At 39.7% G+C, this 25,532-nt stretch overlaps 1 protein-coding gene and 1 long non-coding RNA gene across 7 annotated transcripts in view; both read left to right on the forward strand.

Moving 5' to 3' along the window:
- The first annotated feature begins 46 nt into the window (after positions 1–46).
- Positions 47–22,185, forward strand: LOC133275158 (uncharacterized). Its single transcript, XR_009745418.1, has 3 exons — positions 47–184; positions 18,473–18,657; positions 21,314–22,185. It is a non-coding gene; the product is annotated as an uncharacterized LOC133275158 (long non-coding RNA).
- Positions 22,186–23,706: 1,521 nt separating this feature from the next.
- Positions 23,707–25,532, forward strand: part of CNOT10 (CCR4-NOT transcription complex subunit 10) — a 35,853-nt gene continuing 34,027 nt past the window's right edge. Inside the window, exons 1-3 of one of the 6 annotated variants that reach the window (XM_061465020.1) lie at positions 24,170–24,226; positions 24,510–24,591; positions 25,367–25,420. In XM_061465020.1, the coding sequence (XP_061321004.1) occupies positions 24,513–24,591; positions 25,367–25,420 (133 nt within the window). In that variant the 5' untranslated portion in view covers positions 24,170–24,226; positions 24,510–24,512. Of the gene's footprint in view, positions 24,018–24,169; positions 24,227–24,400; positions 24,592–25,366; positions 25,421–25,532 lie in introns of those variants that run through there. The other 5 variants (XM_061465022.1, XM_061465023.1, XM_061465019.1 and 2 more) reach the window with 5 other exon arrangements.

A 25,532-nucleotide genomic window follows, 5' to 3' on the forward strand; every position in this document is an offset into this window, starting at 1 on the left:
GTGCGAGTCCCAGGCCCTGCAGGAAGGGCCGTCCCGTCCCGTCCCGTCCTGTCCTGGTGGAGCGAGGGGAGAAGCGGTCGTTGTCCGCCTTTGCGCCGGTTGCCGCGGTGAGGTGGTGTGGGTAGAGTGCCCTCCGTTCCCTAGGCAGCCGCAGCCCTAGAGGAGGCACCTCGCATCCAGGGCAGTAAGTGCGGCTGGGGGCGAGATGTGCATTTTGGGGAGGACAGGGGTGTCCTCTCTTCTCCGGGAGGCCTTCTATTACTTGTTCTCTCACAAGTGTAGTTTTAGAGCTGGGAGAAGATGGGTCAAATGGCTATCGTTTTCACAACTCGATTCCTGCTAGAAGTCCAAAAGAAGCAAGCAAGCAAGCATGTCAACTCTTTTTCCTTAATTTACAGAGGTAACATGTTTGCTAGGGTAGCACATGAGCACCTTTAAATGCTTTAAAAACTCCATGGGCGAGTTTACCCCTTCGGTTCAGGAAAAAGCTAACACAATGGGTGCTTCCTTGTGTACATCCTTTCTAACAAAGGAGGAACGTTCCCAGAGTCCCTGGATATACAGAAAGGTAGTGTCAGTATTAACAGTTTCTGTATGTCAGCAGTTCCTACTTGCAGGTTTTTTCTTGCTCCTGCATTTATTTATTTATTCAGAAAAGACTGCTTTTAAAGTAGTATTTTAAAGCAGGATTTTTTTTAATTATTATTTTTAAATCTACGTGTTTCTCTCAATGGCTTTCTGTTGCTTTGCAGCCCAAACCAAAGACGTTCCTTTCATGTGTTGTTTTAGGTAGAGATCAGTTGTTGGAATTTGTAGGTCGCCAGTCATGAAAGTAAATTTTGGTGCCATGTACTGAATTACAGATACTTGTCATAACAGAGGCACAGGTCCATAACAGAGTTATTGGACCAAAGTATTTTGTTTTGGACAGACAGCAGCTGCAGAAAACTGTCAAAGTTTTGGTGGAGATGTGTCATCCAGTAAACAGTTTTAACTAGATAGAGGAATGTTGCTGAAAAGCCACCAGGAAAAAAGCATTTGCTGCATGCTTCTGCAAGGCCTTCTTGTGGCCTGCTGTGAACTCCCTTCTTCTGTTATCTCTGGGTTTTATCACTCTCAGATCAACTGATTTAAATCACTCTAATAGCAGAAAATTGATTACTGGCATGGTAGAAGATCTCTTCCAGTTTAGTGAGTTGAATCAGCTTGTGGAAAAGGGTTCGATGAATGGCAGAGCCGGAACACAGGGTGTGGAACAGAACTGACCAGAGAGTAAGGAGAGAAGGAAGAGCAGGAGGAATTTGAATTTGGAAAGCAACGAGATGGGAATGCCATTTCAGTGACAGTAAACAGTTAGGTCAGCTCAGTTGCAGGTCAAGTTGAAGTTCTCAGAGAAAGGAAAAACTGAACTTAAAGCCCCAGCAGATTCTATAGTACATTTTCTAACTGAAACAAGTTTGAAGAGTCTACACTTTAGCAACCTTCTTCAGTCAAAAAGGATTACATTGGTTTTAACACAATCATAGAAATAGATTGCTATTTATCCTGATGTGTGGTCTTGAGATTTTTTGTGAAGCCTTTCTAAAAATCTCTAAAATTCAGTGAATTAGCTTTTAGCACCTCACTCCAGAGGCACTAAAAATAACAAGAGTGTTGAACTATTTCATGTTACTTATTATTTTAATACTCCATATCGTATTGTTGGCACGTGAGTTATATAAACTTGAGGTATGTAAATTATATTCCCTTACATATTTTTTGAAACCAGAATGTGTATATGATAATTATAAATTATTATAATAATTTATATATAATTAAGTAAATAATAATGTGAAAGTTGTAGAAAATAAAAGGCTACCTGGAAAAACAATAACAGCATGTTGCTTTGTGCTTAATAGGGAACATGCTGATTTTGAGAAAAATGGTGCAGTTTTCCTGCTTTTCTGCTTTTATAGAGGCTAATGCCGAGTTGGGAAAAAAAAAAAATCATATATATATATGGTGATTGTAAGTCTACCGAAGATTATTCACAATGAGAGACAGACCACCTCTTTTCTTTCTCCCCTCCTTCTTTCCCTGACATCCATTCACTCTGTAGTCTTTTTAAGGTGGCTTTCGCTGTCTCATGCTCTTGTAATGGAGGATTTTGCTGTGTCCCTTTGAAAGAGGTGTGCACAGTCAAAATTCTCTGAGGATTCACTTACCAGCTTGTCACTTCTAATGATGCTTGTGTAGTATATTTGCTACCTTTACCAGAAGCAATCCCTCCCTCCTGTTCTGCCTCCTCTCTATTTCATTTCTGTCTCGGGAGCTGCAGAGGAGAAGGTGAAAATGGAAATGCTTGGTAGTCATACTCTCGGATTAGGTTAAAGAATCAAAATGGAAACAAAAATGTTGAGAAAATCAAGTCTTCATCAACTTCAGTATGCTGCTACAGTATCTCGATTGAATTATTTATAGAGTTAGCTGTGCAGCATTATAGGAAGAGGAAATTAAGGAAAAGCCTGTAATGAAGATGAAGTAAATCTAAAAAAGGGGAGAGGGAATCAATAAGACATGCTTTCCTTTCCTGTGAAATAATTTTCTGTCTGGCAAAGTGATCTTGTGAATATATGGGAACAACATTCCACACAGCTTTTTCCGAAAGGTAGCTGAGGACAGGAACTGATGTTAACGGTACCTAGCAAACATAAAAGCCTCATTTTCTCCTACCTCATTCAACTTTTAGCTGTTTATCCAGACTATCAAATTGTAAGTTTTGAAGTTATAAGTTTGAACTGTGTTTTCTTACCTAAAATTACCATTTTGATTTTATAGTATCTTGCAACAAGTCACTGTTACCCTTGCAGAGTAGGTATGACTATAAAAAACAAATGAAGATAATGAAAAATCAGGTCCATCAACTATGATGTTTCAGCTGTTGATTGTTAGCAAGTTTTAACTTGAAAAAGTATTGCCAGTGGCTTAACTATGCATAAATAATGGCAACCTATGACGTGTCATTGGTAAAATAATGTCATTTACTAATACAAGCAAGATTCACATCCTTCTGTGAGCTGCCGCGGGGTGATGGCAAAGTGCAGACCCCAAGAGGGAGTTGGTTTTGTAGCTGTGAGCTTGCTATGCCATGCTGACCAAGAAAGGACCAGCACCTCCTGTGCACAGCGGGCTAGTGATTGTAGGAATGGACTCTTGGTTTCTCTCATATTCTGTGCCTTTTCAGTTTCTGATGTGCTTTGATTATTCCGTACCCCCTCTGCTTGTTCTTAACAGGAGGCTCCTTGTTGGCTGTCTCTTTTCACATAAAAACTTTTGTCTGAATTAGCATTGTATGAAATCCAAAAAGTAATGGGCCAGCTTCTCTGCATTTATTGTCAATGGCTAAATACTGTAAAATTGGTTATGAATTTAGAATGCATTTTTGTCATAAGCCTATGGAAATGATTTGTTATATTCAATTACATTTAAAAGATCCATTTTGGATTGTTAGAGAAGTTTTGCCTTAGCAGTGTTGACCTTCTGTTGAAACCAAAATCATAAAGGTCACAGTGCTCAATACACAGCAGTAGTTCACGGTGCAGAAAGCATCTCTTTGAAAAGGCAGAAATGAAAAAGTAGAATACCTAAAATTTCCGACAGGATGTTTTGTTGCCTTTGGCTGTAGTTTATAAAAAGTACAAAAATAAACCTTAGAAAGAGAAAAAGTGATTTGTCATTATTTGAATTTATTTGCAATCAATATCGAGAAAGCATTCCTGAAGACGGGAATGACTTTTGGAAGTGTTTTTAATAATATCAACAGCTACAACACTTCTATCAACAACACTTCTACGTTTATTTTCTACATACTGTGCTGTAAATTTTTAAGAATGTGCAGGGCTAACTGATTTTATGAAGCAGAGTATTATGGCTTGCTGCAAAAAAGATAAAGACTGTTTCATTTCAGATACAATGTTTTATTTCTTCAAACTAAATTTGTTACCATTCTGCAGCAGAACACCATAACGTGTGTAAGTACACCCTGAAATTTACTTGGAAGCAATAGAATTTAAGATGTTCTTTACCTGTCTGGCTGATGATTAAAAGTATGTGCTTGCTGTGCATTTATAGAGATAAGGATGTTGTGTGGGACAGTGTCAAATGCTTTGCACAAGTCCAGGTATATGATGTCAGTTGCTCTTCTCTTATCTACCAATGCTGTGGCCCTACTGGGACCAAACTGGTCAGGCACAATTTGCCCTTTGTGAATGCATGTTGGCTGTCACCAGTCACCCCTCTTATTGTGCTTGTGACTTAGCATAGTTTCCAGGAGTATCTGCTCCGTGATCTTGCTGGGTACTGGGGTGAGACTGACTGGGTCTTCCTTGTTTCCCTTTTTAAAAATGAGGGTTATATTTCCCCTTTTCCAGTCAGGAAAATGAGAGTATTCATAGAGGCAGTTAATGAGTATCTACAAAAGTGCAAATGTGTACTCAGGCTACCTTGCAATAATTAATGTAAATGTGAAACATGCTCTTCTAAGATGGGGCTGCCACACCATCACCTAACTACTCTGTTGTGTGGTCTGAGAATCTTATCTGCAGGACATGGTTTCTAATTGGTCATTTCCCTCAGGCCTAGTCATTGGGTGGTATTTCCAAACCTATAAAATCCTTGAAAGGGGGTAGTGTTTCAAAGTTTGGAGTCCTCCTTTGACACAAAGCATTTTTAGCTGCCAATTAAGTAAACATTCTAGAGGGCTTAACTTGGAAAAAACTATTCTAATTATGTGAGTATTGTATTAAATATATTGGGTTTAGGTTTCTATCTTCTCAGTGATTTAATGATCTTAAGACCTACTCCCATTCTATCCTAGCTGTTCATGGGAGACATTTTGTTACAGGTTTTGCTACTTGCCAAAAGACATCTCTACTTTCGGCTTGCTATCTGTTAAAAATTAAAAACTTTGGAGTATGTTTTAGTTATTAACACAAGCTAGTGTGATTCCCTCCATCTTTCTCTTCAAACTCCAGTCATTGAAGGTCTACAGAGTTCAGATACGTGTGTGTGTGTGTATATATATATATATATATATGCACGCTTCCTTAAACTAGTAGGTTAGAAACTGATATTTTAACTAAGTAATATGTGGTTTTGTATGTTGGAGGAGGATATTCTCTTCCATATTTCTCTTTCTGTGAATTGTGAATAGTATTTCTGGAAAATATGATGTCCTTTTCAATAAAACTGCCTGTTAAAATCATCCGCATCTTCACAACTGCGTAAGTGGATGAATTTGGTTAGTATAATCAAGTAATGTACCTGCATTCTACTCTACAAATTGATAAAAAAATATAGCCCAAACAGAAGATAAACAAAAATTTGCAATACTGAGAATTGTTTTAAATAGCCTCACAGTGTCTTAGGATGTTTGGGAAACAAGTTATTAATGTGATGAGAGGGGAAATACTGGCAGTAAGAGTTCCTACTTGAAAGCAAACCTTAAAGAAATAATATGTTGAGTAAGCAGAATTCTTTAGGTTCTTTAGAGTGGAAAGAGGCCTGTTTGTTTGGGGGGGGTGGGGGTGGCTTTTCTGTAAGTGCTGATGAAATCTATCCTTGTGTTGTACTGAGGTGTTATGTGCAAAACCAGTTAGCAGAACTGCACCTAGAGTGACATATTGTCCAGGCACATTTTTAACCTGTAAGGCAATATTTAAAAAGTAGTGAGTGGACAAAATTGGATCTCAGCACCAGGTGTTTGTTGCTGTCCTTGAGATAAACTTAGTAATGGGACAGGGCCATGGCCCATTGCCTGGTTGGCTAAATATAAACGCTGTACATGCTTCATATGCATCGCTGTCTTTAACGTGTGGGAGGAGAGAAAAATCCGCAGAGCAACAGATGCTTCATTTTTGTCCCTCTCATAGCACCCTCTCAGGTTCCTCCCTGACCTTCGCTCACTGAAGCTGCAGTCAGTAGTCAATAGGCCTCTGTTTAATTCTTAATCCCTATATGTTGGGAGCAAGTCTATGGATATACCTGAGAGTTAACTGGTCTTTTAAAATAATGTTAAATTTATTTGCATTTGTGATTCAGACTTTTATATAAAAATAAAAAAAAGCCCCAGATTTTTAATAGTTTTTTTTAATATATATTTATTTACTCATAATAAAGGAAAAAAATCTTGCACCACATGGCTGATATTTCTCATTACTTTGGTAAGAATCTTGTCAAAGTAAAGGTTCAAATCTTACTTCAGGGGGGTATTGTGCTATGAAACTGATTCACAGCAAGAACACCTGAGGTTTTTAAAGTACCAAGGAAAATAAAGAGAGATTCTCATTTCATCCATTATGCATGTTTTATAAGAAGTTACAGATTGGGTTGTTTGTGGGGGTTTTGGTTAAAAAAGTGTTTATTGATAGCTGTGCAGCATTCTGTTTCTCATTGGGGGTTGCTGGGTTTGGTTGAATTTTTTTCCTCCCAGTTCTTTGCATGTGCAAATGCAATGTAGCATCTGTCTTTAAGATGATGATTTATAGTGGAAGCTTGCTGAGCTTTGATTGTAGGAATATGGTGGAAGTGTTTTAGTGAGGTACTTTAAGGCTTTGAAATGAGTATTGGTGTTTATTAATGCAATATTCCCTGGTTTGGAAAGAAGTTGACAGTGGCTCTTCAGTTGAAGAATCTCTCTGGTTCACATCACATTACAGTCAGATTGCATCTGAAATCTCAAATTGCTTTGTTTTGCCTTCAGACAGACACTTAAAATGCTGGTCAGGAGCGCTAAGGGCTTGTTGCATAGATGTATGGTTCACTGGTGGTGAAGCACATCATGGGGCTGATTCTTCTCTTAATTTGAACTAAATTATGTGAAATGTCTCTTAAACGAGACATATTGCAGCAACACAAAGTGAGTGTGAAAGGATAGTCAAGCATGGAAACTTTCTGCAGGCTGTTCCTTCTTACTTGCTCATTTCTTCAGCATGTGAGGTGCACAGAAGCCAGGCACAGTGCCAACAGGACATGTATCATGATGACAGAAAGGGAATGAGGAAGAACCGCTGCCCTGCTTCCTCTGCTAAGCAAATACAGATCTCTTTCTACAGTCTGATTTCAGATGTTATATATTTTCAAAATATATCTTGAAGTATAAATTGCTTTAAACTCTGTGGTTTCATATTGTGGTAAATACATATAGTCTGCATATTTGACTTTAATATTTTGCCTTGCTTCCATAAGAATATGCGTTATCAGCTTTTTTAGTGTGTCCTTTCTCCTAATCCACTGTGTCTTTCACAGCCCTTTTCCTCTCTGCATTTTATTAAACTCTAAAAATATGAAAGCCCCTCATTCTTTTATCCACCAAGCCACTCTGGGCCGTTAGGGTCCTGGAGCTTCTTGTATTTTCTTTGCTTTGTAAGAAAACTTTTCCTATGTCCTTGTGTTACCTTTTCTGTCCTCAGATCCTTTTGTTAAGATTTATATTGATCTTTCTGTGGGTCTTTCCTTCATTCTTGTGTCAGGACAAAGCCTGCTGTCCAAGCAATTGCTCACATTCCCATTCCTAGACTCTTGCCTTTCCTCAATTCAAAACAAGTGCTAACCAATATGTCAGTGAACATCCAGTCATATAAATGGTAGACTTCCTGAGACTGTTTTCTGTGCAGTGTCTGTTAGTGACTTGCAGGAACAGATCTGCAGTGTGGAACAGAGCCAGAGAAGCCATGAAGAATGGAAAATGTCCAGGCTGGCTAAGCAAATTGGATTGTATAGAGCAAAGATTGGAATGTGTGAGAAATTAAAATAGGCTGTCCTTAAAAAAGGACCAAAAAAAGGGCAGAACCATTGTTAGGTGTTCTGTCCATCTTCATTTCCTACTGTTATGTCCTGGGTTCAGCAGTAGCAGTCATTTTTCTCCTTCTTGGTAGCCCATGCAGTGCTGTGTTTTGACTTCCGGCCTGGGAACAGTGCTGATAACAATGATGTTTTGGTTTGGCCAAGGACTTTGTGAGGCTCATGCTCTGCCAGGGAGGAGGGAAGCTGGGAGGAAGCAGAGACAGGACACCTGACCCAAACTGACCAAAGAGGTATTCCATACCACAGCACGTCATGCCCAGGAGGTAACTGAGGGTTACCCGGAAGGACTGGGAGACTGCAGGGTTGGAGGAGGTATCTGGCAGTGCTTGGTTGGGCTGGGGGGGGGGGGGGGGGGGGGGCGAGTTATCGGTTGGCTGGTGGTGAGGTGTTGTATTCTCTTCCCTTGTTATTTCCTTTATCATTGTTATTATTGGTGGTAGCAGTAGTGATTTGTGTTATACCTTAGTTACTAAACTGTTCTTATCTCAACCCATGGGAGTTGCATTCTTTTTGATTCTTATCTCAACCCATGGGAGTTGCATTCTTTTTGATTCTCCTTCCCATCCCTCCAGGGGGAGGCCAAGAAAAAGGGGGGGGAGTGAGAGAGCGACTGCTTGATTTGTGGCTGACTTTGTTTAAATCACGTGTTATAACTGCATTTCTTCCCTTCTTGGGCATCTCTTAGGAACTTGGTGATGATGATACCAGTTATCTGCCACTACGATATTAAGGAGATGTTTCTTCCAAAATGATGAGGGATGTCATTATAATGGAGTTGTCACTAAGCTTCAGTCATGTGGTGGCTTGTAGGGCTGAGCATTCAAGCAAAGCTGTCAGTGCAAACCCTGAAAATCTTTTCAGTTTGCATGTCAAAGATTATCATAGACTTTGATACTATGAAAAAATTGGAGCCTGCTTCATGGAAATTCTGCTTTCCAGAAAGGCAAATCAGTACAGAGTCAGTGAGGAGAAGAGTATGGTAATCTATGGGATTAGAAGTGTACGGTGTGAGATTAGGATCATAATTACACTACACAGTAAAGTATGGTATAGAAATAATCGATCTAACCATCACTAAACTATTTCCAGAAGTGAATTAGTACAGCCATGTTAGTTTGGCATTGAATACATGTAGAGGAAAATTGGCTGTCTTGGTGGTAGGGCACATCGGCTCAAAAGGAATGCGCTAACAGATTTTATACAGCTCTTGTATACAGGTCTAGAGTACCTGTAGTGTACTGCAGAGACTGGCGTGGGTTCCCAAGTCAGCTTGAACCTCTTCAAGTTGCATACCATGTTGTAAAATAGAAGTGCTAAAAGGATCTTAACTTTAGCCAGGCAAAATGAGTATTAACAGAAAGTATTATTTCTTTCTCTGAATGTACCACCAGAGAGAGAAAGCTCTGTTTAAATTGAGGGACAGTGTTAGTAGAAGAGCGTAAGTCATTGACTGGCTAGGGATACACTGAGTCTAAAAATCAAAAAGAATTTCCTGTCAGGGCAGAGATGCCTTGAGATTGCCATCTGATTGAGTAGTTTAAGAGGGAATTTGGTCAACTTCTGAAAAGTATTAAATGATATGACTGTAAGTGAAGGAGTGGATCATTTGCAGTGTTCAGATCATTCAGGAGTTCCCTTCTATTCCTGTGTTCCTGTGACTCGCAGTTCTGTTCAAGTGTCAGAGTCAACAATAAATTCTACTATTGAATAATCTCAGAAGAGCAGAGTCCTAATTATAACCTTGTGGAGTAATAACCTGCTCATATCTTTGTACATATATTTCAACTATTGTGTGTATATATATATGTATTTCAGTTAACAGAGTTGAAGGGTGAAAGGAGTGGCTTCTCTGGAAGTCAGACACCTTAAAAATGCATAGGGAATTGGGCTTCTTCAGCTGTACAGTTAATGAAACAATTTTATTCAATGTTGTTTCTTTTTAGATAACAGTGATAGAACCAGAGAGGTCCTGGTCACACACATTTCTTGTCTATTGTTTGGCTTTTTTTTCCTTTTATTTTTTTTTTTTTTTACACATTTCAGTCATTCTAATCATAAGGACTTGAGAACTGCTAAATTCAGCCAGAAAAGTCCACCTGACCTAGTAACCTGTCTTAGTAAGTAGATACTTCCAGAAAAAATGCAGGGAGGCAGTCATGCTTAGGTGATTTTTTTTTTTTTTTTTTTTTTCCCCCCCATGTTCTTGTAGCCTTCAGTGGCTAGGAGACTCTTGTTTAATAGTTACCACTGACCTGCTGAACAGAATGCTGGATTCATAAAGTCATGATTTTTTGATCCATGTGCAGTTTGAGCCTTGCAATGTCTGATGGAAATTAGTTTATTATTACCAATAAAGTGCATGCCTTCCAATATTTGTACTATGAAAACTAGTGATGTCACCAGCTTCCCTTTTTCATAAACTTTATGGCTTAATACAGCTCTACCATGTCCTCCTTCAGATATTTTTTCTAATTCTACCATAACCATTTTTGATAATGGAATGACTGACTGCATATGATATTCATAATGTATCTGGGGCTTGAATGTATATAAATGTGGACCTTTTGTGCTTATTCTCTGTTAATTTTTATATAATTCCTAGATTTCTGTTTGCTTTTTCAAGCACCAGGTGTATTCAGATTTCTTTCCTGGTGATACTGACTAACACCCTATGTATATACGTATATGTGTATTTTCCCTTCCTCTCTTGATGTGTAGTACACTTGCTGATGCTAAATAGCCTCTGGCATTTTATTACCCACTCATCATTGAACCATCCTCTGAAGCTTTTCATAGCCAGCTTTAGATTTCCTCAGCCTAATAGTTTTGTGTCATCTGTTGTGGTTTGGTGGTTTTGTGTGGTTTGTTGGGTTGTGTTTTTTTTTCCGGTTGTTTTTTTTTTTTTCTATTATGTGTACTTTTCTACATCATGTATGAATATACTGAAGGACCCAAATCTCTCAATTGGGCCTATGTCTGTGAATCCTGAGAGTTTCGTAGTGTGAATATTTCATTCTGAAGAATAAAAGCCATATAAAGCCTGACTTATAAAAGGCACTCATCCTTTTTTTCCCTTCTTCCTAAAATGCAATATTACCATTTTAGTTTAATTGTTTACTTATTGCATAAGTAGATGCATTTTTAATTCATCTTCGTGATGTAGTTCTGCTATTCCAAAGGTTTGTTGGGCAATGGGCAAATGACAACGAACATTCACTGCTGTTTGATGATTTAATTATCACATATATTGAGTTTCATGGCTTTAACATTTTTATTTTATCAGCGTAGGGGATTCTGGCACATACAGACAATTGAGAGTGATTGTCAGGAAAAAGTATATGAAATAAACTGTTCTTTTTATTTGTTGAATTACAGCATATATAAAGGTTATCTTTGACTCTCTACAATCTTCTATTGGCTTAATCCACTATGCTTACTTATTAAGCTATGAATACCTGCAAATCCTTTAAAGGATTAACTGTATCTGCCTGCTAAGCTTTCCAAGGCAGTTAAAAATAACTGCAGTCTGATTCTACTGACACACTAAAAATTGGATCTACTCTACATTTTGTTGTATTTGCTGCTGCTTTGACAGATGTAACATAGTCTGGAGGTACTTTAACCTTCTATGAGGACTGATTGACCAAGTGTTCTTGAAACCCCTGTTATAACTAGCAGCTGTTTTCCTTTACAGACCATAGAGAATCAGCATTTGTTTTGTCTCATGAAAAATGCCTGTGACCAAGGACATGTAAGATGGAAAAAGAAATTCAGCTTAATACCAGTGCATGAAATAAAAGATCTTTCTCTGTAGAAAAGGCTGTGACTTACACAAGGTGATCTGCAGTATATAGTCCTTTATGGATTGTATGGCTTTTGCTAGCTGCAGTCATTGACTTCAGCAAATATGGGTCTTTTCCACATTTACAGAGTTATTATATTCTAGTGCAATATGAGCATCAATGCTGGATGCTGCTAGATGTGATTAGGAAGGGAGCCAAACAGAGATTCGCCAAAGTGGAAGCCTTACAAGGAATGCGCAAGTTTCTCTTGGTGCTCCAAGAGCATGTGAGACAGCAGTGCACTAAAATGTGTACTGACTGCCTGCTGGATATCAGGGGAGAAGAGTTGGCCTTCACCTTCTTCCTTGGTCAAACAAATTAAATTGTGGAACATATAAAATGGAGACTTTGAGGCAAGGTTTTTCACTGTCTTTTGCAAGCTATTTTTTTTCTGAAATCTTGTACTGGTACAACAGCAAAAAAAGCAGAAGTTTCGGTATACAAAACAGCAGAAACTGATTCTAGCAGTTTTAAGAGCTGAAAGAACATGACATGGCATAAAGCTATTCTGCTCCCAAGTGATAGGCCTCAAGCTAAGTAATACTAAAGTGGATACATTTGCTCTGAGATGGCAGAGGAATGTTGAAAACCAAATGCAGTGAGATGTAGGTACTCACAGGGGACAACTCTGTCAGCATTCCTTACCATGAACTCCTGACTGTAAAGCACTATGTACTTGTGTCGTGACTTGCCAGCCACCATGTCAGATTGTAAAGCACTGACAAAAGTGTGAAGGAAAATTGGATTCAACCTTCAGTCCCAAAATAATGTTTTACACAGGCTACTAAACTTTTTTTGAGATTGCCTACACCAAGAGCTAAGTAGTTGTTACTTAATTACTTCGTTAATATGCTGTTTAGCAGTGGAAGGGCTATAAGTTTTCCTGCCCTTTTAAATATGTAAGCAAACTCCGCAAAACCCAAGCTGAAGGTTCTAGCTGGATACAATAAGCAGTGTAACTCCATTAACATTAATATGTGCTACTTTGTCTAAAATACTTCTGGAGACTGATAAAGTTTGTTGAGGCAACTTCATGCTGAGCTAAATCAAGAGATCACATTATCCTTTTTACTAGTTCTAGCTAAGGGAAGCCAACAAAAACTTCGAAGAGTGGTAACATTTGAAACTTCTTTTTTTTTTTAAAGTCAATGTCTGGCCATGTGTGGCCATAGCCTCCTTGAGGAAGTGCCACAGTTAAGCAGATACATTGCTTGAGATATTTCAGCAGTGTCTCTTAGAAAGTTGCAGAATTTCTAGAATGCACCGAAATGCACTATGCAGGCAATAGATGGCATGGACTTACCAGGCAGATTATATGGATCTACTTACTTCAGTGTGAATTTGTTTATTTTAATTAGACATATATTGTGTGACTTTTTGTTTTTAGCTGAACTTCATGAAAAACTGGCTAAATTCTATTCAGTGTGTATTTTGGAGGGATAAAATGGAGTTTTACAAAAAGCACTCTCTAATGTAAGCTATTTAGTGCATTGGTATGAATAGCAATCATAATGTTTAGTTTTAAATGGAAAATCTTGTGGAACCCAAGCTTGTCAGGCTTTTGCCAGAAACTTGCTGGTTCTATGCCAACTCATATACCCATCCATGTGGCAGGTTGCCCAGTCTTCCAAAAGCTGCAGCTCCCCCTACATGAGGGATAGCGGCACTTCCAGGGCTGCAGGCTCCAGAGCAGGTGGCCAGGTGGACTTCATCCCAGCTATCACTCAAAGAGTCCCCATGGTGATGGGGTGACGTGCTGTGCAGACTGCTACCCAGCAAGGTGGTAGCTTCAGGTCTGGAGATGTTTTATCTTGTGCCAGCTTTTAGTAATTTTCTAAGAAATTGGTTTACAAGTGGAGATCCTATTCCTGTCACTAAGGAAGAGCTTGTATCCGTAAAGAGGGCCTTATGCATTCAGCATGTCACCTTGTGGCAGTCCTGCTTTCCAAGGTTCATGTAGAAACGACACAAAACGAAACAGCATGTTTAGGGGAATGTTGCTTTTTAAGTTGGAATTTGGCTTCTGACAGAGCACTATGTTTTGCTGGGATTTTGGCTTTTCTTTTTATCTTAACATTGTTTTTGTTTCTCCTACAGATATCTAATTTTAGATTCAACCAGACCTCAGCAACATGTTTTGGACTAACAGGCAATTTTTTAATCAGTTATGTGTTTATTGTAGTTAATACACCCTTGGAATTAATAGTGTATTATAAAGTACTAACCACTACTCAGCAGGCTAATGAATAAGAAAAGCATACAAAGCAATTTTGCTTTCTTTTCCTGATTATTTTTTAATAGTTCACTGCATTTTAAATAGCTTGTTAGAAACCTTATCTTTCCTAATGGAGCTCTACCCCAAAAATAAATCAATTCCACAACAGCAGGCATGGTTAGAGAAGAACTTTTCATGCTCCAGCTATTGCTTGTGGATTGCTCCTAGATGCCACGTAAATAAATCTCTCTTTTACTGAAGTGAAATAATGATGCTGAAAGAGATATGTTAATGAAGCAACTGTGATACACCAAATATTTTATGGGCTATTGCCTGGAGATTATATATTTTTATATATAATTACCCTCAATGAAATTAATGAAGAATATTTAATTAACATAATACACTGTGTATTATTTTTGCACTAGTTGATATGAAAGTATTGTTAACTGGGTTTACAACACTTACAGATTAAAATGAGTTGCCTAACTCCATTTCTGCTGACAAACTTAATAACAACATGCTTATATAAAGTAGACTATGATGATCATATAATCAGCTACATACTGACATAGCTCCAACTGCATAGCTATAAACTTTGCAAGGATTTAGATACAAGCTTAAAGTCCATGCTTAACTGCTTTGTCGGTCTGTCTCTCCTCTTGTTGCTCTTAACACCATACAAAAGTTATGAAATTTAGCTTATGCTGATATATGAATGTTCAGCTATTTCTGTATGTACCCCAACCTGTGGTTTTTTACTCTTGTTTCAAGCCCAAATAGGAGACTACATCCACTGTGACCTCTATAGTGGTATGCCATGGGTGTGAGCGTGCATATGTGTTTATGTGTTCTCAAAGGCTATGGATATGCCTCATCTAACCAAAACTCCTGTAATCAGGTAGACACATTTAAGAATAAATCCTTTTCCAGTGAATCTGTCCCCAAACTCATGTTTTTGCAGTAGGTGTAAATGGAGTTGTCTTATGGCTTTTGTTTTAAATCACTTACTGCTTATCACAGTTATTGATACCTGGTTTTCATTGTATTTTAAAATGTTTACAGCAAAATATCACATTAGTAATAGTAGCAAAGGTTTAGAAAGCGAATTGCACAAGAGCTGTTTTATAGCCTGAGACTGTCATCTCGTACAAAATATAAGCTCACACACAAAAGAAGGGATGATAAAATCATGGCTTTGGGCAGTGGCTTTAATAAACAGTATAGTTTTTTTTAATACTTAAAAAAGCTAAGATTTTACTAGAAATGTAACCTCATGTTTGTCTTTTATGTGCATTCTTCCCCAAAATATCATTCATCTTCAATAAGATTTAGTTGGGCTTATATGCTTGACCAAACTAATGAGGGAGATATTAGATTGTCTAGAGAGCTATGGATATATTTAAATAAATAGATTTGTTAAGTGCTCCAATTGTCTTAAAAATCAGGAGCCAAGTGATAATATTGGCATAGGTTAGAATAATAATAAAAGGTATTTTAAATACACATTTCCTTAAATTTAGTTCCTAAAACTTGACAGTGTCCATGTGTCTCTTCAGGTTTTTAGTATTCGCTATATGTACTCTAGCTTCCCCTGGCATATGTGTCCTGTAAGGCAAGGGACAACAAGAATCAAGAAGTAAACGCCTGACTATGTCACAAATCCAGTTAACTCTGACAAGGGCAGTAAAGCCAAGTGAGTAACAAGGCAGTGCTGTCTGGAAGCAGCTTTGTATTTCAGATCTTACTGGAGATGGTAAGACACCAGCTGGACAAAAAAAAAAAAATACTGAGAGCATCTGAATTTTCTGCATCCACTAAGATCATCTTATACCCTGATGAGGTCACAACTCACTATAGCGTTTTCAAGTGTCAGATCTCATCTGTTCACTGTTTCTAAGCAGCAGAGAGGAGGAGGGAAGCATTCCCCTCACAGAATGTAAAATATGCGCTAATGTCATGACAAGGTAATGCAGTGAAGCAGAAACTGCAGTTAAGATCACACAGCCTCTCCTCAGCCACCACCACTGTGTTTGGTTATGATAATAACCTTCAGTAGATTTCAGTGCTGTCATCCTCAGGCAGAAATTCTGGTGATTGTCTAATCCTAGGACTTAAGCATGTTAAAAGTAGCTTTCCTCTTTCTAGCTCTTGACACGTGTAGTTATCCCATGTCCCAGTTAATGAAACTGAATAATTAAATAATTGCTTTACTGGTCTGCTGCATTCACTCATGTTTGAGACTCAAAAATGTGCATGAATTTCTCAAGTATAGCAGTGTCAATCTCATGATACTCCTTTGGCAAAATCATTTTGTATTTATCTTGAGAAGAGAATCCATTCCTCGGCCTTCTGACTAGAAATATAAAGTCTCCCCTGCATGTTTCTGTGTAGAAGGGAAATACATACTCTGTTTACTTTATCTATGTAACTCAAACAACACTCTTACACTTGCAAGTTGCACAGCTTTCTCTCCTCACTCAAAACTATTTCACAATCATGCAGTACCCTCAAGTAAAATGCTCACTTTCCGTTTAATTTTGAGTAATGGAAGAAATTTTTAGGCCCCTAAAGGATTACAAAATATTCAACATTATTGCTGTTAATTGTCGACATTATTTGCAACTCATAATAATTTACTTTTCTAGTTGCCAGAACAGTCAAACATACTGTTTATTAGCTCTAATATGGGCCCTAAAATTGAAGAAAGCAGCTATCCTCAATTTTGAGATAGAGGAAGGAATGTTTATATGGGAAAAAGCATGGGAATTGGGCTTAGCTCATATCTCACAGCAAATTGGTTGGAAATTTCCCAGCACTTTTCTAATCTCTCTATTTCATTGAAACTGAAGTTATAAAAATTATATTAACTTCAGCAAAATTTTCCAAAGGGAGATTTCTCAGCGTTAGAATGGGATTTCTGGTCTAGAAACCAGAAACAAATACAATGACACAGCGGTTAGGGTATTGAATTATCAGCTTTAGAGTAGGGAGCTGAAAGTTTCCCCTCTCCTAATTCCATGTTTGTATGCACTGCATCTCTTAAATCTTTTCCCTGCAACTTGAAGAGGCCCAAGTTTTGTTCTCATATAGAGGCCAAAAAAAGTAAAAGCTTCAGAAAGTCTGTAGTGCCAGTTTTCTAGTTTACCTCAGTGTTAGTCCTATTTCCTGACTCTGAGAATTTAAAGTGGGGTGAGATGGATAAATTTAACTGTGCAGATAGTCTCTAAGGTCAGGGAAAGGAGCAACCAAAGAATAAATAACGTTCAAGATTGGTTCTAGAGAAAATTAAAAATTAAACATATCATCATGCTTCTGTATTTTTCTGACTGCATTTAAACTTGATCTTCTTGCTACAACTTTGAACACAAATAGACTTTGGCAAATGGATATATGCTGTAGATGCAGCACATGCATATGCTGACATACAGTTACCATATGTCAGTCCACAGTGATTCTCTAGCTCCTGAGACATGTAAATAATTCTGTGAATAGCACTCCATCTTTTCAACATCTTGGAACATGTGACTATTTTCATTATGTTGCTCTTCTCCTTCCTTTGAGGCCATACGCATTTACAACTGACTTAGATTAGGCAGAAAGGACTGATAAAAAGAAAGTAAAATAGCTTTGAAAGATTTCTACTACAGTCAAATATATTTGGAACTTGAAGAACCAACATGAACCTTTGAAACAAAATAAAATCTGTATCTATCTGTATAAGCCAAGAAAACACTATAGGGATTGGAATTTTTGTCCTGGATTCATCCAGGGTCATATACAATATTTATTTCATTCCTAGTATGTTACACAGCAAATTAAAGTTTAATTAAAAAAAAACAACAAACAAATTCCAAAACAATGTCTTTAATCATATAACATTAAATACCGACGTTTCAGCTTGAACTGGAGACTGCTGAGTCAGAGCCTTACAGTCTCACACAGAGAACAATGATAGCTGCCAATGGAGTATTTCCTGTTGGTTTTATACAGCAAACAAAATAAATAGGGTATCTTCATATGCTCTGCAGATGTGCAGTATGAAAGCATTTAGATCAAGTTTTTATAAAGGCCTACTTTGTTTTAAGCAAATAATAGATAAACAAACCTCCTATCCCTTAAAATAATCTGTCAGATTAATCTGTCAGAATAATCTTAATGTCTTTCAGCAATTGCATGACATAAAATACACTCTTGTGTTCTTAATTTACTAACAGTTTTGAAGGAAAAAATAGTTTAAATTTACTTGAATGCCTATAAGAACTTCTTTAAAAAAGGAAGCATGATGAGAACATACACAAAGATTCTACTGCACTGTGTGAAGGTAGAAAAACTGTACTGAATACTTTTAGTGGCTTTTGCACCACCTCATCTAGGCTTTTGCATCAGCTTACCTAGGCTCATCTAGGCTTCATCAGTTAAATACTTCATTTGTATCTTTAGAGAAAAAGAATTGCTTTATACTTCTCAAAAGACAAATGGTATTTTTCTGAATGTCTGGAGAAATGCTGAGAATAAAAACTACCATAAACAAGTAATTAATAAGAATTTACTTATCTTTTCTGATTTATAGATTATTCCTGCCTGGAGACATAATTTCTGAGTAAACTCCAGCTTCCTAACTGTTGCAGTACCAACGAAAGCAAGCATTAGACTTCCTTACAAAGTGTATGTCAGCTTAGGCCAGCACAACAGGAAGAATTCTTTTGACTGGGCTGAAAGAACCAGCATTTACTCAAAGCCTCTCATTCAACACAGGTACATTCACTTTCTGTTTCTGCATCTCCAAAATGGTCAAAGTGCTCTGCAATGTAGGAGGGCATGAAGTAGTGCTTGACATGTTGGACATAAACATGTATGTCATGCAGACATCTCACTGTTACGAATACATCAGTTCCTGCTTGTGCTAAAAGGCACTGATGTGATCACAAAATGGGTTAGAGATCCGTTTGCTCTTAATTGTGTAACACTGGACATTTTGGCCCTCTGCAAATTAAGGATTGGGTCTTAAAAAAGTCTTTTCTGTCAATTTGAGTGTTTAAAGTGGAAACCAAAGTTCCATAAGCTTTAGGCTAGCCACCTCTACAGGAAGGCAAACAACCCAAAATGTATGGTCATGTATATATGCTTTTCCTTCCACAACTACCTTGATAACCAGATTAATTGTAATTGGAAACACAATTTTCTTCTGGATGACACTGGAAGGGAAAAATGACAAAGATGATATAAAACCTTTTTTTGTTTGTTTCTTACCCAAAGAAAGCCTTTCATGGCACAATTTGGGTGATCCTGGACTTAAACCCACTAACAGAAAAAGATAATGGTGCTATTATGGGAGCTAAATGGAGGGAAAATATGTAACAGTACTGTGTACAAGCAATATCAGATGAGATCTAGAATAAGGGGGAGGTAAGTGATGCCATGAAGGACTTATTTGTCAGGTACTGTAATTTGAGGAAAAGATGAGCACCTCTTTTCAAAGGATAATAATAGAAATTTATGGAGTCTGTTGTGGCATCATTCCTCTAAATCCGTTATGCTCCGTTGCTCATTGTGTTTGTCAGCTCTCACAAGCTTTTTACCTGCTTGTTCTCTTTCCACACCTGAGTGTTAATGGGGTCCTGCTTGCCAAGCTTGTCTCCCAGGCTCAGCATCTCTATTTGATTGTGAACAAAGCTGTCACAGGGGTAAGCGCTGTCAGAAAGATGTTCTGCCCCTCTTTTTCACTTGTGAAAGCAAGGTGTAAGAAGGTATTTTCCTTGCACTTGGTGGCACTCCCTTGTGCCACCAAGCAATGCGTGTTCTAGCATCAGATGGAAGAACAGAATCTGAAACAAGTGTCAGTGTCACTTAGAAACTGCAGACATGAGAAAAATCAGGGGGCTTCCTTTGCCTGTGAAGTTTTTATGTAGTCAGCAGAGGTCGGTGTGAAATGTATCTGCATGAGACAGGGGAAAGTAGAACTTGCTGCTTCTTAGAAGTCCTGTGGTTGAGGAAGTTTTGTGAGATAGCTTTACTGCAGGGAGTTTCCAGATGTGTAAAGGAGGTCTGTGGTGCCCAGCCGGTTCCCACCTCATGCAGAGTAATTTCTGTGTGAGAATATACCAGAGAGTGAGAAACCTCAGCACCAGCAGTTTATGGCCAATCTACTGCTGCGGCTCCAAGTGAATTGATAAAGTAAACACAGCCTATGGTGGCTTAGTCACTGCTCACAAACTGAACGAAAACTGAAATGGTTTGTGATGCATTATAATATTCCAGGAAAATATATTCTGTAGCGCTCTGAAAGAAAAAACACTCTATTTAAATGAGCTTCACAGAAGTGTATTTTATTGAATTTGAAAGGCAGATTCAGAAAAGAGGATTAGCAAGCTGAGACTAATAGCTGCATTTGACATACTCGAATTTACAGTAATTCGCTTTAGGTAAGAACTCCATCTGTAAGGGGAGAAATAATACTTAAACACTCCTTACTTCATGGTGTAGTGCCACCTAAGGGTTAAGAGCTTTTAAACCTGAGAGTGGCTTCCTATGGACAGGGCTTTGACCCAACCTGGTCTGCCCCTGGTCTGAAGGTGTCTGCCCGTGGCAGGGGATTGGAAGTAGATGAACTTTAAGGTCTCTTCCAACCTTAACAATTCTATAATTCTGTTAGTAGCAGAGAAAGTCTTTCTCACATTATTAAATTGTTTGTATTTTGGAACTTACTTGGCAACAGGCTGCTAAGATTTCCATGTTGTTACATCTGGCAGAATTGTAACTTTCCCAGTTCCCGATGGAGCTGGCCATGCTCTTCTGTCTCTTCAGTAGTCTGTCAGATTTGGGATGTTGCAAATCCTGATTTTCTCCCCTGCTAACCAGGTCTTCTGTGATCAGTGAAGAGGTTATCTACATCTACTGCTGCAAGGCAGGGTAGGAGATTGCTGCCTTGCTGGCACCGAGTCTGCAAGAACTTAAAACAGAGCCAGGAAAAGTTTGCTTTGTGAGGCCAAAATAGAGAGGAAACCCTGGCCTGCTTCTACTTAGTTTACTAAAGGAAGGTACTTTAGGGATGAGATGAGGGAGGGATGAGATGCTGGGATTACCCTCTGCCTGTGGGCAGATGTGCTTTATTCCTCCTCAAAATTCCCCACCCCTCAGCTTGCACATCACAAATTACAGTTGGCTCCTTTGGGCTTCTTCTGATTTAGCCTAGAAATGGGCAAAAGAAAAACATAGAAAACCTGCCCATCTCTGTACCATGTTTGTTTCTTCAAACTGAGTTTGGGGCTGAAAGCCTGAATTGTGGTCACTTCTTTTTTTTTTTTTTCCTGACAAACCCAAAACTCCAAGAGAGGTAATACTTTAGAAGTAGGGTTTTTCCACACTTTTTTATTCTCAAATCGTATTTCATTTTATACTGTATCTTCCACAGCAGATGGCATACCTACCTTGCTGAAACTAGAGATGCTTTCTGTGATCTGCTCAGTTGGCAAGATCTGCTGTATCTCAGGCAGAATGCACATGATACAGACATGGTCAGGCAACTGTCTCACCTGTCCTAGGAGGAAGCTAATGATGGATTCACAGTATTTTTGAAGGAAAAATGTTAACATTTTTGATTGCATGACTGTATGCTTCAACTGTCATAAAGAGCAGGTGTTTCTTTCCTTCCTTCTGTACCCTACACACACACAAGCAATTAAGTTTTAAGTATTAATATGAGGAAAGACCTGATTTTATTTGTGTTAAGTCCTTTTTTGAAATCACCACACTGAAAAAAAAAAAAAAAAGCCAGCTGACAAGTATTGTTTTGTCTGTCCCTTCGAAATGGGGGGAAAAGTATTTTGAAATGGCAAGACACAAACTTGGCAAAATGATGCTGGAAGAAATACCAAGCATTGCTGTAAGTGCCCCTCAGGTAAACAAGCCCTTTGGCAAAATCGTAGCACAATGGCCAAAGCAAACTCTTTAAGACTGTCCTCTTGATGTCATGATGTAGAAGAGGGGAGCAGCTGGATACCAGGGCTGCCACAATTAAAACTGAATGAACTTTGACAAGATTGTTAAAGAAAAGCTACGGTAGGGAATAGTAAATTCATGGTGGTGCAGCACACTGGAAAAAGCAGACTGCTGCTTAGATACTGGTGATAAACACTGTGACAAGCCCAAGAGAGCAGGAGACAGACATTCGCATCAGCTCCACGTTAGGCGCCTTTTGCTCAGGGTGGGTTTTTGGTGATTGTCTTGTTTTCATTAAGTCAGAGAGAATATGCAGTTACAGAAGTAGTACAGTGCTTTTATATATATATAGGTTCTATTGCTTACCAAAAGTTTTTACATATGTGTGCATATGTGTATATAAATACATATATAAATAAATAATTACCCTAGTAAATACATACACATGAGAAAACTTGCTATTGCAACTTTATGGGCAGTTATTTTCTAATACAGATACAGGCTAATGTCTGGGTCAGCAGATATTTATTACAAAACATAACAACAAATTCAGAGACTTGGAATAAGGATTATCTCGTGTGTATGTGTAAAAGAAATGCTGAAGATTGGAGTTAACGTGAAGAGGAATTGGAGAAGTGGTGATTAATGGAAGTCATTAGACATAATATGGAATGTTCAGAATTTAAATTACAAAATAAAAAGAATGATCCTGCTCTTGAAGTTCCTGAAATAATGTTTTTGGAATATGCATTTTATAGGGCCTGATTCATTGAAAAGCTCTGATGGTTTAGAGGCGATCAAAGCTGGTGTGTCTAAAAGTGTGTTTCTTTCTTTCCAACTGTATCCTTCTGCTAAACAAAGTATCCCCATTCCTTACAAACCTTGGCAGTTGACTGTCCCTGTCTCAGGAGCTTGACTCCAAGTGACAGAAACACAAAGCACCCTTTAGTGCCTGGGAGAGGAGAATCTGGGGCCGCTTTCCCCTCACCTCAGCCCCGCCCCCCCCCCCCCCCCCCCCCCCCCCGTGGTATGTGGGATCAGAATGGGGGATCAAAAGAGAAGGTGGCTCCCCCAGACTCGTCCAGAGTCTCTACCCAAGAGTTGTAACAATATGTGGCTGCTGGGCCTACAAAGACACATCTAAGCAAAGGTGAGCACTTAAATATTGTATATAATGTATCCAAAATACTATATATAGTATATCCAAAATACTGTATGTAGTATATCCAAGTAGTTATAAACACTTAAGAATCTTTACAACTCTACCAATGTAATTTATCCCATGCCTGGTACTTCAATGACAAAGATAATGGCAATAACATGCTAACTGTCATCTTCACTCTGGTGAGGGTTACTTTGCCCCTCAGCGCACAGAGCTGCAAGGACCTCTCGGACTGGCGGTATAAATGTGGGGTTCGCGGGGGCTGGACCAATGCTCAGCGCTCAGCCACTTCTCAGGCTGGAACTCGGGCTGCAGGCATAAGACCACCGACGGTGGTGGCGAGCACCTTAACGATACTTAACACAGTCCAGTTAGGCTGATAACCCACATTAAACTAGTATTTTGAAGGTTTCCCCGTCACCAGACGGTGACACCTGAAGCAGCCCCGGTTCACTGCTACCGACACAAGCTGCTCCTAAGGGGATCCCGGCACGTCAGAACCGGATGCATTCTTGAACAAAATACGTTCGAAACAGCGGCCGACACCTGCCCCTCAACCCAGTGTGGCGGAAGGACCGGAAAGCACCTACACAGAAGTGGCCATTGCCCTCCACAAACAACCCTGCCTTCCGGCATGCCACAGCAACCAACATGGCGCCTGGTGGCCCCCAGAACGGAACGCAGCGCGCATGCGCCCCCTCTCCCCCAGCGGGAAGCGTTGCGGCGTCCTGACGCCAGTTGCACGGTCCCCCGGCAACGGCCGTACGTCGCGCGGCGGCAGGGAACCCGGAAGCTGCGGGCGAATAGGAGCGAGCGGCGCAGGCAGCGGGGCGGGCTCGGCGCGCGGAGGGTGGTGGTGGCGGCGGCGGCAAAGTAGTCCCGCGGGGGATAGTGGCTGATTTGCGGTAGTGTGGTTGGTGCTCGGCACTGCGGTGTGCGGAAAGTACTCTCGGCGCTGTTCGGGCCGCACGGCTGCACCGCGCAGCGGGGGAGATGGCAGCCGACAAGACTGCGGGTGAGTGTCACGGAATCCACCGCGGCCCGCCGTCTCCGCCCCGGGCCTGGGCCGCCTGGTGCGGAAGGATACGTTCTCGCGGGGGGGGGGGGGCGGTTTGAGCTGCGCTGCGTCCTGGTCGGAAGGAGAAACGACTGCTCTCCGTGCGCTGCGCTGTTTCCTTCCGCCGAAGAAGTAGTGCCCCAGCGCGGCCGAGCTGCTGGTGGCTGGTACGAAGTGCTGGCGAGCCCCGCCACCCATAGGCCTGTGTTATGTCGGGTCCGTGTGGGGACGGAGCTCTCCGTGCCCTCCGCCTGGAAGGAGGCGAAGGGGAGGGAATAGTGGTGGGGGTGGGTTTCGGCGTCTCCCAGAGTTTAGTAACTGCTGCAGGGGTCGAGTTAATTTATTAAACTGGGGCATTTGGGAGGTGCTGGGGAGATGCGAATGCTTTGTGCTGCTACTTGATCTCTGGAGCTGACTCTGCTTCCCTCTGAGTTGATGCTTTGGTTTCAGGGGATGAGCGAGTCTTCCCTAAACTCAGGCCTGAAAAGACACCGTAGAGAGATCACCAGAATTAAAAAGAATAAATCATCTGGTAAATACCCTCAGTAAATCTTAAGAACAGTTGCTGTGTAACTCATTAGTGTTGATACTACTTACCCGTGTCCCATAAGACTGCCCTTCGTGCAGGAAGACCTCTTTGCGGGAAAGATTATTTAAAAATATCTTAAGTGTGGGGTTTTTTTCTTCTGGATGCTGAATACAGAACTCCTCAGTATCTGGAAAAGCTTGTGGGAAAAACTAGTGTACTGCACTGACTGATGCATACTAAACAATCCTATGTTTATTTGTAAGCACTGTATGCATCTCCAAAACTACAAGAGAAAGAAATTGACATTAGGTTTTTTATGTTTTGTTGTTGGCCTAGGAGTATTGAAGGAACTTTTCAGTTGTACGTTCTTAACAGAAAAGTATGTGCCCAAGTGAACCAAAGCTGTGAGCTATGGCAAGACTTTCTACATACTGAACTTGTTCATAGCAGTGAGTTACAAGGAACTTTTTGCTGAGAAGTGTTTGCTTTTTTGTTATACAGCACTGAAGAATTCTGTTACATTTATACTAATAGTACAGTGCTTCATAGAAAAATGTAGTTTTGGTGCCAGAAACTGTCATTATCTTATAGAGGCTGAACACTCTGGTTGGTCTTCGTACCCTTCAAAATGCTTTTGGAGCAAGAGTTATGAGATAGATTTCCCCGCTTCCAAGGAGATATTATCCCTCTGCCTGTAGAGTTTGGAAATAAAAGTAATTCCAGAAAAAGAATTCCAGAGGTATTCAACAGCACAGTTCATGTCAGATGTAATTTACAGGGCCTAGGAACAAGACAGCTCAGGAACAGCAGTCCTTGGAGATACGGAGAACAGGTATGAGAAGGATACTCATTGCAGTCACTCTCTGGGTATCTTTGGGTATGTTTTTGTGGGAGATGTGGCTTCTTGTAGCTTATGTGGTGTGTCAGCAAACTGATGAGCAATC

Source organism: Pezoporus flaviventris, unplaced genomic scaffold (assembly GCF_033815535.1).
Source record: "Pezoporus flaviventris isolate CSIRO_AGI_PZ_B2104156 unplaced genomic scaffold, CSIRO_AGI_Pfla_v1 ptg000037l, whole genome shotgun sequence".
NCBI classification, from domain to species: Eukaryota; Metazoa; Chordata; class Aves; order Psittaciformes; family Psittacidae; genus Pezoporus; species Pezoporus flaviventris.